Source organism: Haliotis rufescens, unplaced genomic scaffold (genome assembly GCF_023055435.1).
Source record: "Haliotis rufescens isolate VD_foot unplaced genomic scaffold, xgHalRufe1.0.p SCAF_2, whole genome shotgun sequence".
NCBI classification, from domain to species: domain Eukaryota; kingdom Metazoa; phylum Mollusca; class Gastropoda; order Lepetellida; family Haliotidae; genus Haliotis; species Haliotis rufescens.
In genome coordinates this window covers 36,430,750-36,446,943 of record NW_025963890.1, presented here as the reverse complement: position 1 = coordinate 36,446,943, position 16,194 = coordinate 36,430,750, and the positions used below count along the sequence as shown (strand labels likewise).

Genomic DNA, 16,194 nt, shown 5'->3' with positions numbered 1-16,194 from the left:
TGGCTGATACAGCAGTGAGAACATAAGAACCACATTCTATCTTTTCCTTATAACCTTTGATAGTTAATGAACCATACAAGCAACTGGTAGTTGTTCATACAAACAACTGGTAGTTGTTCATGTATTCACTTCTCTCGTCGCAGCAATGATGTCATGAATACTATATCATGAAGGTCAGCTTGTTTAAACAATTGTTAAACAATTGTGCAATGAAAGAATTTGTAGGTAGAAATAAACACAATCAAAATTGACATCTTTCTTTCCTGAAAAAAATGTCAGGAATACAAAATCAATGTAATATAACAACACTGTAGCAAATCTCATTTGACAGATTGATAGCTGAATAATGGTGGCATAAAATATAAAGAAGGTAATTCATTCATGGGTAAGCATGGTAAGGGCTGTATTTATTGTCTGTTTTATTAGTACAGAAACCCAGCAACATTCCACGCACAGACCCAGAAATAGCTTCCCATGCTAAACTGTCAGCTGAGATTTCATTGCCAGCTATGCTTTATATCATGTGACGTACAACCTTGTGACATTTTTAAAGTATCCCCTTGAAATATTATTCTCACCAGTGAAGTCCTTCCTTCCAGTCCATGTCATATATGTGATGATGCCCCACTGAAACATTATTCTAACCACAGAGGTCCTTCCTTCCAATCCATGTGATATATGTGATGATGTCCTACTGAAACATTCTTCTGACCACAGAGGTCCCTCCTTCCAATCCATGTCATCTATGTGATGATGTCCTACTGAAACATTTTTTCTGACCTCAGAGGTCCTTCCTCCCATTTCATGTGATATCTGTGACAATCCCTCACTGAAACATTCTTCTGACCACAGAGGTCCTTCCTTCCAATCCATGTGATATATGTGATGATGCCCTACTGAAACATTATTCTCACCACAGAGGTACTTCCTTCCAGTCCATGTCATATATGTGATGATGCCCCACTGAAACATTATTCTGACCACAGAGGTCCTTCCTTCCAATCCATGTGATATATGTGATGATGTCCTACTGAAACATTCTTCTGACCACAGAGGTCCCTCCTTCCAATCCATGTCATCTATGTGATGATGTCCTACTGAAACATTTTTTCTGACCTCGGAGGTCCTTCCTCCCATTTCATGTGATATCTGTGACAATCCCTCACTGAAACATTCTTCTGACCACAGAGGTCCTTCCTTCCAATCCATGTGATATATGTGATGATGCCCTACTGAAACATTATTCCGACCACAGAGGTACTTCCTTCTAGTCCATGTCATATATGTGATGATGCCCCACTGAAACATTATTCTGACCACAGAGGTCCTTCTTTTTATTCCTTGTGATATATGTGATGATGTCCAACTGAAACATTCTTCTGGCCACAGAGGTCCTTCTTCCATTTCATGTGATATCTGTGATGATCCCTCACTGAAACATTATTCTGAGCACAGAGGTACTTCCTCCCAATCCAAGTGATATATGTGATGATCCCTCACTGAAACATTCTTCTGACCACAGAGGTCCTTCTTTTTAATCCATGTGATATATGTGATGATGCTGTACTGAAACATTAGGTACTTCCTGTTATTCCTTTTGATATATGTGATGATGTCCCACTGAAATATTCTTCTGACCACAGAGGTCCTTCTTTTTAATCCATGTGATATATGTGATGATGCTGTACTGAAACATTAGGTACTTCCTGTTATTCCTTTTGATATATGTGATGATCCCTCACTGAAACATTCTTCTGACCACAGAGGTCCTTCTTTTTAATCCATGTGATATATGTGATGATGCTGTACTGAAACATTAGGTACTTCCTGTTATTCCTTTTGATATATGTGATGATGTCCCACTGAAATATTCTTCTGACCACAGAGGTCCTTCTTTTTAATCCATGTGATATATGTGATGATGCTGTACTGAAACATTAGGTACTTCCTGTTATTCCTTTTGATATATGTGATGATCCCTCACTGAAACATTCTTCTGACCACAGAGGTCCTTCTTTTTAATCCATGTGATATATGTGATGATGCTGTACTGAAACATTAGGTACTTCCTGTTATTCCTTTTGATATATGTGATGATCCCTCACTGAAACATTCTTCTGACCACAGAGGTCCTTCTTTTTAATCCATGTGATATATGTGATGATGCTGTACTGAAACATTAGGTACTTCCTGTTATTCCTTTTGATATATGTGATGATGTCCCACTGAAACATTCTTCTGACCACAGAGGTCCTTCTTTTTAATCCATGTGATATATGTGATGATGCTGTACTGAAACATTAGGTACTTCCTGTTATTCCTTTTGATATATGTGATGATCCCTCACTGAAACATTCTTCTGACCACAGAGGTCCTTCTTTTTAATCCATGTGATATATGTGATGATGCTGTACTGAAACATTAGGTACTTCCTGTTAATCCATGTGATATATGTGATGATGCCCAACTGAAACATTGGCCTCTCAGAAAGAAAAGATACTGTTCATTATTTTACAATGACTGAGTTTACTTTTTCAGAACAGAGAACCCCAGAACAGGGGAAGTATGGAATGAAACTCATTTCGCATAGCTGATGAGGTGCGGTGAGTTTAGGTTAGGTGAGGTGAAATGAAAAGGGGTTTAGCATGGCATTCAACATGTTCAAGATTATTGCACTTATGTAACAATGTGCATTCACCTATGTGTGAGTGTGTGTGTGGCTGCTTGTACTTGTCCAGATTTACACCAGAATTATACACCAGCCCACTGAGATACATGCTGCATGTTAACATGGATACCCCTGTCAGACACAGTATACTGACTCAGAGACGTCCAGTCCTTGTTTTATCCTCTTCATGCCGAGTTCCGTCTTTTAATGTCTTTCTGGTATGGTGGGGCTGAGGATCGAAGCACCGACCATGCATTCTCCAGACAGACAGATGCACTCCTCAGTAGACTTCTGAGGTAGCCTACCATAATGGAACATCCATGTTTACCTATAGTTGTAGACAGGGGAACTGAGTGGGCACTCAGAGGCTGAGGAACTGGGCAGCACCTGCACCTGCACAACCCCAACATCAATACCCTTTTCTGACCATGGCCCACTTTGATGACAAGGAATTGCAGTGGGTGTTCACATCAGGGTTAGAATAGGTCCCCAGCAACCTACCGGTATGTTATGTTGAACAAGGGGACTAAATTGATTGGGTTTGTCAGGCTTGGTGACTTGGTTGATTCTGGTTCACAGGTCTTTCTGGTTCAGACTAGATCATTTACAGGCTGACATCATATATCTGGAGTATTTTTGAGTGTGATGTTAAACTACAAAGTAACACAATTAATGATGTTGATGTAAAGGGAAAATATCTGGAGTATTTCTGAGTATGATGTTAAACTTCAAACAAACACAATTAATGATGTTATTGATGTAAAGGGAAAATATCTGGAGTTTTTCTGAGTATGATGTTAAACTACAAACTAACACAATTAATGATGTTATTGATGTAAAGGGAAAATATCTGGAGTATTTCTGAGTATGATGTTAAACTTCAAACAAACACAATTAATGATGTTATTGATGTAAAGGGAAAATATCTGGAGTATTTCTGAGTATGATGTTAAACTTCAAACAAACACAATTAATGATGTTATTGATGTAAAGGGAAAATATCTGGAGTATTTCTAAGTATGATGTTAAACTACAAACTAACACAATTAATGATGTTATTGATGTAAACATGGTAAAGGGAAAATATCTGGAGTATTTCTGAGTATGATGTTAAACTACAAACTAACACAATTAATGATGTTATTGATGTAAACATGGTAAAGGGAAAATATCTGGAGTATTTCTGAGTATGATGTTAAACTACAAACTAACACAATTAATGATGTTATTGATGTAAAGGGAAAATATCTGGAGTATTTCTGAGTATGATGTTAAACTTCAAACAAACACAATTAATGATGTTACTGATGTAAAGGGGACATATTGGTTTACTGGTAGTCATGGTAATGTAAGAATTTCAAATGAGTTGAAAATGTCATTTAAGTGTGTGTTTTTTCACAAAGTGAGTGAGGGGATTTTATTTCATGCTCTAGTCAGTAACATACCACCAGTATAATGACTGTAGATCCAGTCTGATTCAGGAACACCTGGTGGTTGATATTATGAGCCTATACTTACCTGGGGTACATGAATACACTGGTGAATACATTGTAAGCGCTTCAATTTTGTCAACTTGATTATGCAAGACATTGATGTCAAGAATTCTGGGAATCTTTTCTACACTGCGTGTGTACTCAAGAATGTATAGAATAACATTGTTTGAATGAGTTCCTTTTATCCTCAGAAATCCTCATTTTTAAGTAAACATCATCAATAAATATTAACAGTTAAGCTAATTTAGTAATTTCGATATACGAGGACAAAATGATATTTGACATATATGTATTTAATCAAATGTGAATAGACTTCCTTGAATGTAAAAAAATGAATTATTTTCCCTTGCTTGACCCATAACCTGTGTTATTGTGTGTGTGGTGTATATATACATATAACCCAGATATCACTCCACATCCTACCCATCATGCTTGTAAAGGCACCCCCACAGGGCAGCTTTGTAGAATGTCCCTAGTATGCAAGGCATTCATTCATAGCACCCTTTTTAAAAATCTCTCACATTCATTTCTTTTGTTAAAATCACCAGAGCACGAACAACCATCTTGAAAACAAACTTGACTGAGCACAATGGATGTATATAGTACTTGATGTTTGTCGAAAGCAACCTACAATTGTTATTGTGTTGGGTATTTCAAGTACATCATCTTTAAACAGGGCAGTGTCATGTCTTACTGAAGCAGGTGCTTGTCAATATTGCTATAGACGTCATACGTTTCACTATAGAGATTTCTTTGATCCTTGATTGTGAGGCTTCTAGATGGACTATATTTCAATCAAAGGGGGCTGAAAATATTAGCTGAGGTACTAAATAAAGAATTGTAGGAATTAGCAAAGATTGATAAAAATAAGAGAGCACATAGATTTTCTTGTGGTTTGTGCATTGCATTATTCGATACCCATCACAGCTTGTATTGTGTGGCAATTGTCAGCTTGTTCAGGAGAAACTCTGATAAACATGAATGAATCTCTTTGTGACTGTGGTGACATAAACTTCAAAGACCCTCTTGAGGGGAACTTTTGATCCAAGAGGATCATTAGATCTCAGAATAACAAAGATGGTATATGTTACAGCCAATGTGTAAACTCAGTTAATGTGTTAGTGTGTAAAATGACGAAATATTTTAGTCAATTTAAAATCGTTTTTCTGTTGGATTGACTAAACTTTCAAGAAGTTTAAAGGGCTTAAAAACATCACATTAGACTAATTATGCTAGAACTAGAAGCCAAAAAATTAAATAATTATTGACTTTATATTTTTTTATATATCCTATCATTTTCAGTCACTGGGTGATAAAATATAGCACGAAATGTTGGAATTTGTTATGATATAATAAATGGTAGATGAATTGTAAAACAACCTAAATATATTGTCGTTTCGTAAATTGTCTAAGTGATAATTCAATCATTTTACACATTGTCTGTAACATATATCTTGGTATATATGATTGCAGAAATACCCTATTGGTGAAACATGATAACAACCTCTGATTGAAACTGCTCAGCCAGATTTATCAGGCGCATTATGGCAGAGGCAATTATTTATGGGAAGGTGTTTTCTTTTAAACCATAGTCTGTTGGAAGAATGATATTAGCAAATGTATGACACAGAATTTCATGTTGCAGTTCCTTGACTATTCAATGTATGTGTGGCAGTACGTTTGAACAGAAAACACTATGATTGATAACTGATTGAGGCAGAGTATAGAGATACCAGAATACTTGAAATTGGGTTCTTCAATCTCTCGGTCTGTGGCATGTTATGTCCATCAGGTAACGTGGATTCGGAATAACCAACATTTAATAAGTTATCAGAGATTCAGATTGAAAGGGGTCTGGGTCAGTGACCCCTGACAAAATATGTCGTCCTCTGGCACCATTATTACTCATCTATATGATGAGTTCACTGATCTGTTGTTTTCACCAATATTCACCCATGAGAAAGTTTGTAAATCTGAAGCTCTGAAATGTATCCTGATAGTTCAAAACATGAACATCACTGATTGCTCGGTTTGCACTTTTTACCCTGTTTTTCCCTGTTGCAGAGTGGTCGAAGATCACACCAGAAGAACGCATCCAACATGAAACACTGTTCTACAGCCAGGGACCCCTGGATGGGTACCTGACAGGTATGTTCCTGCTCTTACACTTCACGCACATGACATGTTAACATTGTCCATTAGGCACAGGTGGACCAGTCGTCTAAGGCAGAGTTGCTTTCCTTGGGTTGGTCAGAAACCAGTGATCATGGGTTTGAATCCCATGTCTCCCCGATAATGTTTCTATGTTTGTCAGCACCATACATGTGCTTGTTGGTTTCACCAAAAGTTGTAAACTTTAAGCCCTGCATCACTTTAAGCTTTCCTCCCACATTAAGCTGACATGCCAAGATATGATTGAAATACTGTTCAAAGTGACATTAAACCCAACTCACTCACTCACTCAATTAGCCATGTGCCTGAGCTTGTTGGTTTTTGATATTCTCCCCCACCCCCATTCACCCACCCACACCAACACCCACACCACCACCCAAACCATCACCCACATACCACTGTCCCCAAATGTAGGCCACTGTACAACACATCTACCCAGGTGTATCATTCTGATGTGAATAATCTCTCAGCCTGCCAATAGACAGCTTTTACAGTCTAAACCCCTCTGTTCGGTCTGTGCTCAGCTGATAATAGTCCATACTATGACAGACAGACTCTGATACTAAACAGCATCAGTCAGTGTTGTGGTCTGTCAGCATCAGGCAGTGTTGTGGTCTGTCAGCATCAGGCAGTGTTGTGGTGTGTCAGCATCAGGCAGTGTTGTGGTCTGTCAGCATCAGGCAGTGTTGTGGTGTGTCAGCATCAGGCAGTGTTGTGGTGTGTCAGCATCAGTCAGTGTTGTGGTCTGTCAGCATCAGTCAGTGTTGTGGTGTGTCAGCATCAGGCAGTGTTGTGGTGTGTCAGCATCAGGCAGTGTTGTGGTCTGTCAGCATCAGGCAGTGTTGTGGTGTGTCAGCATCAGTCAGTGTTGTGGTGTGTCAGCATCAGGCAGTGTTGTGATCTGTCAGCATCAGGCAGTGTTGTGGTCTGTCAGCATCAGGCAGTGTTGTGGTCTGTCAGCATCAGGCAGTGTTGTGGTGTGTCAGCATCAGGCAGTGTTGTGGTCTGTCAGCATCAGGCAGTGTTGTGGTCACTCAGCATCAAGCAGTGTTGTGGTCACTCAGCATCAGGCAGTGTTGTGGTGTGTCAGCATCAGTCAGTGTTGTAGTCTGTCAGCATCAGTCAGTGTTGTGGTGTGTCAGCATCAGGCAGTGTTGTGGTCTCTCAGCATCAGGCAGTGTTGTGGTCTGTCAGCATCAGGCAGTGTTGTGATCTGTCAGCATCAGGCAGTGTTGTGGTCACTCAGCATCAGGCAGTGTTGTGATCTTTCAGCATCAGGCAGTGTTGTGGTCTGTCAGCATCAGGCAGGGTTGTGGTCTGTCAGCATCAGGCAGTGTTGTGGTCTGTCAGCATCAGGCAGTGTTGTGGTCACTCAGCATCAGGCCATGTTGTGGTCTGTCAGCATCAGGCAGTGTTGTGGTGTGTCAGCATCAGGCAGTGTTGTGGTGTGTCAGCATCAGGCAGTGTTGTGGTCTGTCAGCATCAGGCAGTGTTGTGGTCTGTCAGCATCAGGCAGTGTTGTGGTCTGTCAGTATCAGGCAGTGTTGTGGTCTGTCAGCATCAGGCAGTGTTGTGGTCTGTCAGTATCAGGCAGTGTTGTGGTGTGTCAGCATCAGGCAGTGTTGTGGTCTGTCAGCATCAAGCAGTGTTGTGGTCTGTCAGCATCAGGCAGTGTTGTGGTCTGTCAGCATCAGGCAGTGTTGTGGTCTGTCAGTATCAGGCAGTGTTGTGGTGTGTCAGCATCAGGCAGTGTTGTGGTCTGTCAGCATCAGGCAGTGTTGTGGTCTGTCAGCATCAAGCAGTGTTGTGGTCTGTCAGCATCAGGCAGTGTTGTGGTCTGTCAGCATCAGGCCATGTTGTGGTCTGTCAGCATCAGTCAGTGTTGTGGTGTGTCAGCATCAGGCAGTGTTGTGGTGTGTCAGCATCAGGCAGTGTTGTGGTCTGTCAGCATCAGGCAGTGTTGTGGTCTGTCAGCATCAGGCAGTGTTGTGGTCTGTCAGTATCAGGCAGTGTTGTGGTGTGTCAGCATCAAGCAGTGTTGTGGTCTGTCAGCATCAAGCAGTGTTGTGGTCTGTCAGCATCAGGCAGTGTTGTGGTCTGTCAGCATCAGGCAGTGTTGTGGTCTGTCAGTATCAGGCAGTGTTGTGGTGTGTCAGCATCAAGCAGTGTTGTGGTCTGTCAGCATCAAGCAGTGTTGTGGTCTGTCAGCATCAGGCAGTGTTGTGGTCTGTCAGCATCAGGCAGTGTTGTGGTGTGTCAGCATCAGTCAGTGTTGTGGTGTGTCAGCATCAGGCAGTGTTGTGGTCTGTCAGCATCAGTCAGTGTTGTGGTCTGTCAGCATCAGGCAGTGTTGTGGTCTGTCAGCATCAGGCAGTGTTGTGGTCTGTCAGCATCAGTCAGTGTTGTGGTGTGTCAGCATCAGTCAGTGTTGTGGTCTGTCAGCATCAGTCAGTGTTGTGGTCTGTCAGCATCAGGCAGTGTTTCATTAAAGTGTAAACACCATTGACACCCTCCCACTTTTAGCTGACATGCTCTGATATAACTATTCATAGGGGTTCATAGAGGTGGCAAGCAGTGCTGTTTAGATACAAGTGGGCCTGTCTGGTCACCTCTGTCTTCAAGGATGGTTGTCTGAGTACTATGTGCCTCAACACTCCAAAATCATTTGGTTGTGGACCCCAGTCTGAGCACCGAGGTCTTCATTCTAAGAAACTGTACCTCAACACTACCATGTTGACCTTCCCAGAACATCAGGTAGTGGGCCCAGTCTGAGCACCGAGGTCTTCAGTCTAAGAAACTGTACCTCAACACTACCATGTTGACCTTCCCAGAACATCAGGTAGTGGGCCCAGTCTGAGCACCGAGGTCTTCAGTCTAAGAAACTTTACCTCAACACTACCATGTTGACCTTCCCAGAACATCAGGTAGTGGGCCCAGTCTGAGCACCGAGGTCTTCAGTCTAAGAAACTTTACCTCAACACTACCATGTAGACCTTCCCAGAACATCAGGTAGTGGGCCCTGACTGAGCACCGAGGTCTTCAGTCTAAGAAACTTTACCTCAACACTACCATGTAGACCTTCCCAGAACATCAGGTAGTGGGCCCTGACTGAGCACCGAGGTCTTCAGTCTAAGAAACTTTACCTCAACACTACCATGTAGACCTTCCCAGAACATCAGGTAGTGGGCCCTGACTGAGCACCGAGGTCTTCAGTCTAAGAAACTGTACCTCAACACTACCATGTAGACCTTCCCAGAACATCAGGTAGTGGGCCCTGACTGAGCACAGAGGTCTTCAGTCTAAGAAACTACCTTAACACTACCATGTAGACCTTCCCAGAACATCAGGTAGTGGGCCCTGACTGAGCACAGAGGTCTTCAGTCTAAGAAACTGTACCTCAACACTACCATGTTGACCTTCCCAGAACATCAGGTAGTGGGCCCTGACTGAGCACCGAGGTCTTCAGTCTAAGAAACTGTACCTCAGCACTACCATGTAGACCTTCCCAGAACATCAGGTAGTGGGCCCAGTCTGAGCACCGAGGTCTTCAGTCTAAGAAACTTTACCTCAACACTACCATGTTGACCTTCCCAGAACATCAGGTAGTGGGCCCAGTCTGAGCACCGAGGTCTTCAGTCTAAGAAACTTTACCTCAACACTACCATGTAGACCTTCCCAGAACATCAGGTAGTGGGCCCAGTCTGAGCACCGAGGTCTTCAGTCTAAGAAACTTTACCTCAACACTACCATGTAGACCTTCCCAGAACATCAGGTAGTGGGCCCTGACTGAGCACCGAGGTCTTCAGTCTAAGAAACTACCCCAACACTACCATGTAGACCTTCCCAGAACATCAGGTAGTGGGCCCAGTCTGAGCACCGAGGTCTTCAGTCTAAGAAACTACCTCAACACTACCATGTTGACCTTCCCAGAACATCAGGTAGTGGGCCCTGACTGAGCACCGAGGTCTTCAGTCTAAGAAACTGTACCTCAACACTACCATGTAGACCTTCCCAGAACATCAGGTAGTGGGCCCTGACTGAGCACCGAGGTCTTCAGTCTAAGAAACTACCTCAACACTACCATGTAGACCTTCCCAGAACATCAGGTAGTGGGCCCTGACTGAGCACCGAGGTCTTCATTCTAAGAAACTGTACCTCAACACTACCATGTAGACCTTCCCAGAACATCAGGTAGTGGGCCCTGACTGAGCACCGAGGTCTTCATTCTAAGAAACTACCTCAACACTACCATGTAGACCTTCCCAGAACATCAGGTAGTGGGCCCTGACTGAGCACCGAGGTCTTCAGTCTAAGAAACTTTACCTCAACACTACCATGTAGACCTTCCCAGAACATCAGGTAGTGGGCCCAGTCTGAGCACCGAGGTCTTCAGTCTAAGAAACTGTACCTCAACACTACCATGTTGACCTTCCCAGAATGTGTTGTAGCCTTAGTATCACTAAGTAGCTGTGTGTACATTATATAATGATTGACACTGACTGTCGGGGTCGAGTGAGTGACGAGGTATGCTGTAACAGCTGTTTCCTCCATCCTGTACTTGTACATTGCTGTCAATGTCAGCACGACATATTGCCATCATGGATATGCGGATAATTAATAATCAATAATATGATCTCTTGGACTGAGATAAGCTATCAGCAATAGTTTCATTCAGATACAATTCACTTCATGGTTATATATTACATTGTTTACTCAGGGTCTGCTGGATCTGCATGTTTTTTTGTGGAATGAATTATAATTATTTATGTCAATATAAATAGAAAATAGAAGAACTGCTAGTTGAATAATTGTTCAACCTGACTTGTATTGTGTACAGTAAATTTACCTTTTTCCCATTTAAACATCTTCTAAGTACTGGCTTCTTTTCCTGACAAATTGTAAACACAACACCAAGTTTTCCTTTCAAGCACTGCTGACATAATTTAACTGTGTAATTACGTCAAAATGTCTCCAGACTTGCCTCCATGGATTTCAAAATCTAAAAAGCATGTTTCAAGTTATACATTTATAGCATTTGCATTATTTTGTCTGATTTTCAGCTTTTTATGTTGGCAAAAACAAAAACAAATACTTATGTTTCCAAATACCTGACTTTTTTTGTCATCTATCACTAGTAATTGTGGTCTAGAAACTTGTTAAAATTTATCTTTAAAAAATGAAATTCTCTATGGTGAGGAGAAATGGGGTTAATAGACATGATAGATGCATCCAAGATTATTGCACTTATGTAGCGATGTGCATGCACGTGTGTGTTTTTGTGCCTGCTATGAACTAGTCCGGACTGATGCCGAATTATATAGTGCTAGCCCACTGAGATACCATGCCGCAGTTTAACATGACTACCCCACTCAGACACAGTATACTGACTCCGAGCTGACCAGTCTTTGTTTTAGCCCCTTAATCATGTTAATGCCGAGTGCCAGATAGGGTAACAACAAGTACCATCTTTTAATGTCTTTTGGTAAGACGCGTCCGGGGATCGAAACCCAGACCTTCATCTCTCCTGGCGGACGTCTACCACTAAACCACTATCAATTCATACCAGTAAGAGCATTTCATCTGAATTTTGCCTCAAATTAACTATGAGAATAGAACCAGTTATATAAAATGTATCTTTGATATTGCAGCTGAGAGAGCCAGGGATGTGTTTCTAAAATCAGGATTACCATTACAAGTGCTGAGTCAAATATGGTAAGTTATGATTCAATAATTTCTCTAGTCTCCATTCTAACATGACCAGTGGAGGTTATTTCTTCCTATAGGTGTTCATGCATTTGTTTCTGAGCGTAGATACAGTTGACACTCTAAGGCCTCGCTAGTCCATGATGTTGTAGCATGTTGATTAGAAGCTGTGCCAGGTTGGTCTGAAATTGGAGCAGGTTGGTAGGAAAGTTTCAGTGGTGTACTTGACATCCCCTTCTCTTTGATGTTAGTACAGCGGGCTCAGTTGACCAGGAAATGTGTGTCGTCTATTGATCATTCATTGCGCAGTGTTCTCAAACAGTAGCAGCTCCATGTGATTATGTCTGAATCACAAGTGACCATAGCTGGCATGTGCCCCCGTGGCGGCAGCCTTCACCGGATTATCACACTCTCAACTAGAAGCACAATCTGTGTGCTCTCACACCTGGCTTAATTCAATAATCTCACTTTGTTGATCTTTTGAATTTTTTGTTGAGAAGCAAATTTGTGTGGCTTCTGTAGCAAGTTGATAATAAGGAAGCTTGTCTCACCTGTGCGAGGCAAACAATCGAGCCAATCATATCGCAAGAAAATGTTGATCATATTGAATTAGTGAAAACAAATGACAAAAGCTTAAAAACATTTACCTTGAAATGAATGGATATGGAGAATGTGTTCCACTGACAAGTGTAAAGTCTTACATGAGATTTGAATAATGGTCAGTCATATTGCACTCCCATTGCTTTGAACACATATGCTCCACCAAGCAAGCTGGGATTTATTACAAGCTCTTAGAAACCCTCTGGTGACGTCATCTATTGTTTTTGGAGGCTTGTGATATTGTATGATGACATCTGTTGATCTTTATTGCCTGGTTCAACTATGCTCAATGACAGAATCAAGTCCTTGTCATCTCTGATGGGTTTTTTTTTATATCTTTTAATAATCTGTACCTCCACTGAGATATGATATTATATATCTGTTCCTCCACTGAGATATGATATTATATATCTGTACCTCCACTGAGATATGATGTTATATATCTGTTCCTCCACAGAGATACGATATTATATATCTGTACCTCCACTGAGATATGATATAATATATCTGTACCTCCACTGAGATATGATATTATATATGTGTACCTCCACTGAGATATGATATTATATATGTGTACCTCCACTGAGCAATGATATTATATATCTGTTCCTCCACAGAGCAATGATATTATATATCTGTACCTCCACTGAGATATGATAATATATATGTGTACCTCCACTGAGATATATTATATATCTGTTCCTTCACTGAGATACGATATTATATATCTGTACCTCGACTGAGATAGGATATTATATATCTGTACCTCCACTGAGATATGATATTATATATCTGTTCCTACACTGAGATACAATATTATATATCTGTACCTCCACTGAGATACGATATTATATATCTGTACCTCCACTGAGATATGATATTATATACCTGTACCACCTCTGAGATTTGATATGTATATCTGTACCTCCACTGAGATAGGATATTATATATCTGTACCACCTCTGAGATTTGATATTATATATCTGTACCTCCACTGAGATATGATATTATATATGTGTACCTCCACTGAGATATATTATATATCTGTACCTCCAGTGAGATACGATATTATATATCTGTACCTCCATTGAGATACAATATTATATATCTGTACCACCTCTGAGATTTGACATTATATATCAGTATCTCCACTAAAGTATGTCTTTACAAACTTTATAATACCTTGTTTTTTCTCTGGTAAGTCTTAACAAATATGCTTGAACTAATTTTTGTTTGTAATAGTTGCCAATCCTAAGATTCGAACCCTAATACTGTAGGTCAGATCCATCATTGATACTGAGCTCACTAACAATTCAGCCACCAAGGCCGTACGTACAGAGGGAAAAGGTTTTGAAGTCATGCTTCTGAAATATTAGAAATAATTATTGTAATAACATGTAATAAATATGTCTCTTTTTGTTCTTGTAAATTGATCAGAAACTGAAATGAACAATGATATATGAATGATTTCATAAAAAATACTGATTGTTTTCTTTATTTTTGAAAGAATTACCTGCGCACTCATTTGTGTTGCAAGAAACATGTTAGAAGTCCAACATTTACTAGGTGCCCGTTGGACCTACTTCTGTACATGGGGGACAAACCAGCCAATATTTGACATTGATCAATATTTGCCATATTTTCTAATCTTTGTCGGTATTTAAACTAGATACAACACTCCTCCTTAGGATTGTAAGCCCTTGAAAAGAGATTCTATGGGGCAAGACCTCACTCTTTGCCCTCAGTCTTATTTCCCTCATCTTTCTTCCCTCGGGCTTTGCAATCTCAAGCATAACCTGGGCGTTGTGGGATTCTATACATAAAAACTTTGACATCTCTTGTCATTTTGTAAATGTCTGTTTAAATTTGTGGAGTTGTATGACGTATGTTATCCATTCCTATAGGCATTCATTCCTTTTTGGTATGTTTGGAATTTGCTGCAATGCCAAATTTTAATGTGGTTTTTACATGTTTTAACATTTCTGAATCTCACATGCGGTGAAATCAGGTTAGACCAGATCCAGTTAGTCTCTAAGGGCTGTCATCTGAACAATTTATTAACAGTTGGGAATGCTTATAAACAATCAAAGGGACATAACTTCATGATTTGTTTATGATATGCTTGTTCCACAAAATGACTGTTACAACTATTCTTAGTCAATGTTATTGGAGTTCTGGTTGTCTTAGTGCTAATGTCATTTTGTGGATTTTTTTTATTTAATATGGACGATTTTACTGGAAACATCCTCCACATTAGCAGTGTTTCACTGTATCATGATCATGTTGCCAATACACGTCAAGATACACGTTACGTGAGGGTGGAACATCAAGTTGCTCATTCAGTCCTCCATATATGCTACCCTTCATGATGCCATACCCACATATCACTGCAGTTTGATTTAGTGGTTTACTCTTTTCTTTACTGTATTTACCAAAGTGCTGATTCTACAAGGCTTAGCATAATGATGTGACATGGTCATCAGATATCATATTGTCAGTGTTATTATGAGCATGTAAGAGCATTGTCTCTTCTGCAGGTATAGAAAAGAGTTAACACCAACACTCAGAGTGTAAGAAGTGTCAACATAGATGATAATGATAAATGGTTCAATTCCATTGATTTCAGGAACATACCTAAAGTATATATTTGGGGTTATATTGGTGGGGGGAGGTGTGGGGGTGGGGGAATGAATTAAGTGTCAACTGAATGAAACCAAAATAAAAAATCAGAAATAAAATGGTAATACTGGTAGTTTAAATTTATTTTTGTTTCCCAAACAGCTTCATTTTAGTGTTTTAACAATTAAAGAGATATGATGACAAAAATCATTTAAAATTAAAACAGCTATAAAATTAATTATTAAAAGACTTCATAAAATGCATTGTATGTTGCCTGTGGCCACCTTATAAACAGAACAAAGCCTCCTAAGAAGTAGTTGTACATATATGTTGCATACTTTACATAATACTTACCCGGTAGTAGTATTAGCAGTTAGTTTGTACCACCAAACCAACTGACCCAAACAACCTCATGCCAAGTTAATACAAAATATTGACCAACACAAATTTATTTATATCTGCTTTGACTGACCAAAGCTAAATGGTTAGCCAAAATCTGTAATCTGTTGCCTGACTACTGATAAATGTCACAATACAGTGTGTTTTGTAAGCCACCCACGTAAAATACTTTATCCCAATAGATGTCTCAATCCAGGTTTTATATAAACTCCTCGCTGCCTGAGTCTAACTGACAGTGGATGAGAACTCAATGGTGTGTTAATGCTTATGATAGACTCTTACATGTACTGTAGTATCATAGGGTATAAAACCTACTGTATTTAAGCTCATATTCTGTAGATGTCATCTATATATATCAGATTATCGCTTTGTGTATGGTCATTTAACAGATCCCACAGTTCATTTATGAGAACCAGGGAAGACAAACATTATTCTTTATACTTGCAAGTATATTATTACCAGTTTGCCCTTTCTCCAGTGTGTGTGGACAGAGTGATCTGACTGGCCATGGTGGTCAGTGTCGGGTCAAGCAGTGACCAG

At 40.2% G+C, this 16,194-nt stretch overlaps 1 protein-coding gene across 3 annotated transcripts in view; it reads left to right on the top strand.

Moving 5' to 3' along the window:
* The window catches only part of LOC124121182, a 194,124-nt gene that overhangs the window by 19,265 nt on the left and 158,665 nt on the right, over positions 1–16,194 (top strand). For all 3 annotated transcript variants that reach the window (XM_046484164.2, XM_046484163.2, XM_046484165.2), the window contains exons 2-3: positions 6,226–6,309; positions 11,982–12,045. In XM_046484164.2, the coding sequence (XP_046340120.2) occupies positions 6,226–6,309; positions 11,982–12,045 (148 nt within the window). The remainder of the gene's footprint in view (positions 1–6,225; positions 6,310–11,981; positions 12,046–16,194) is intronic.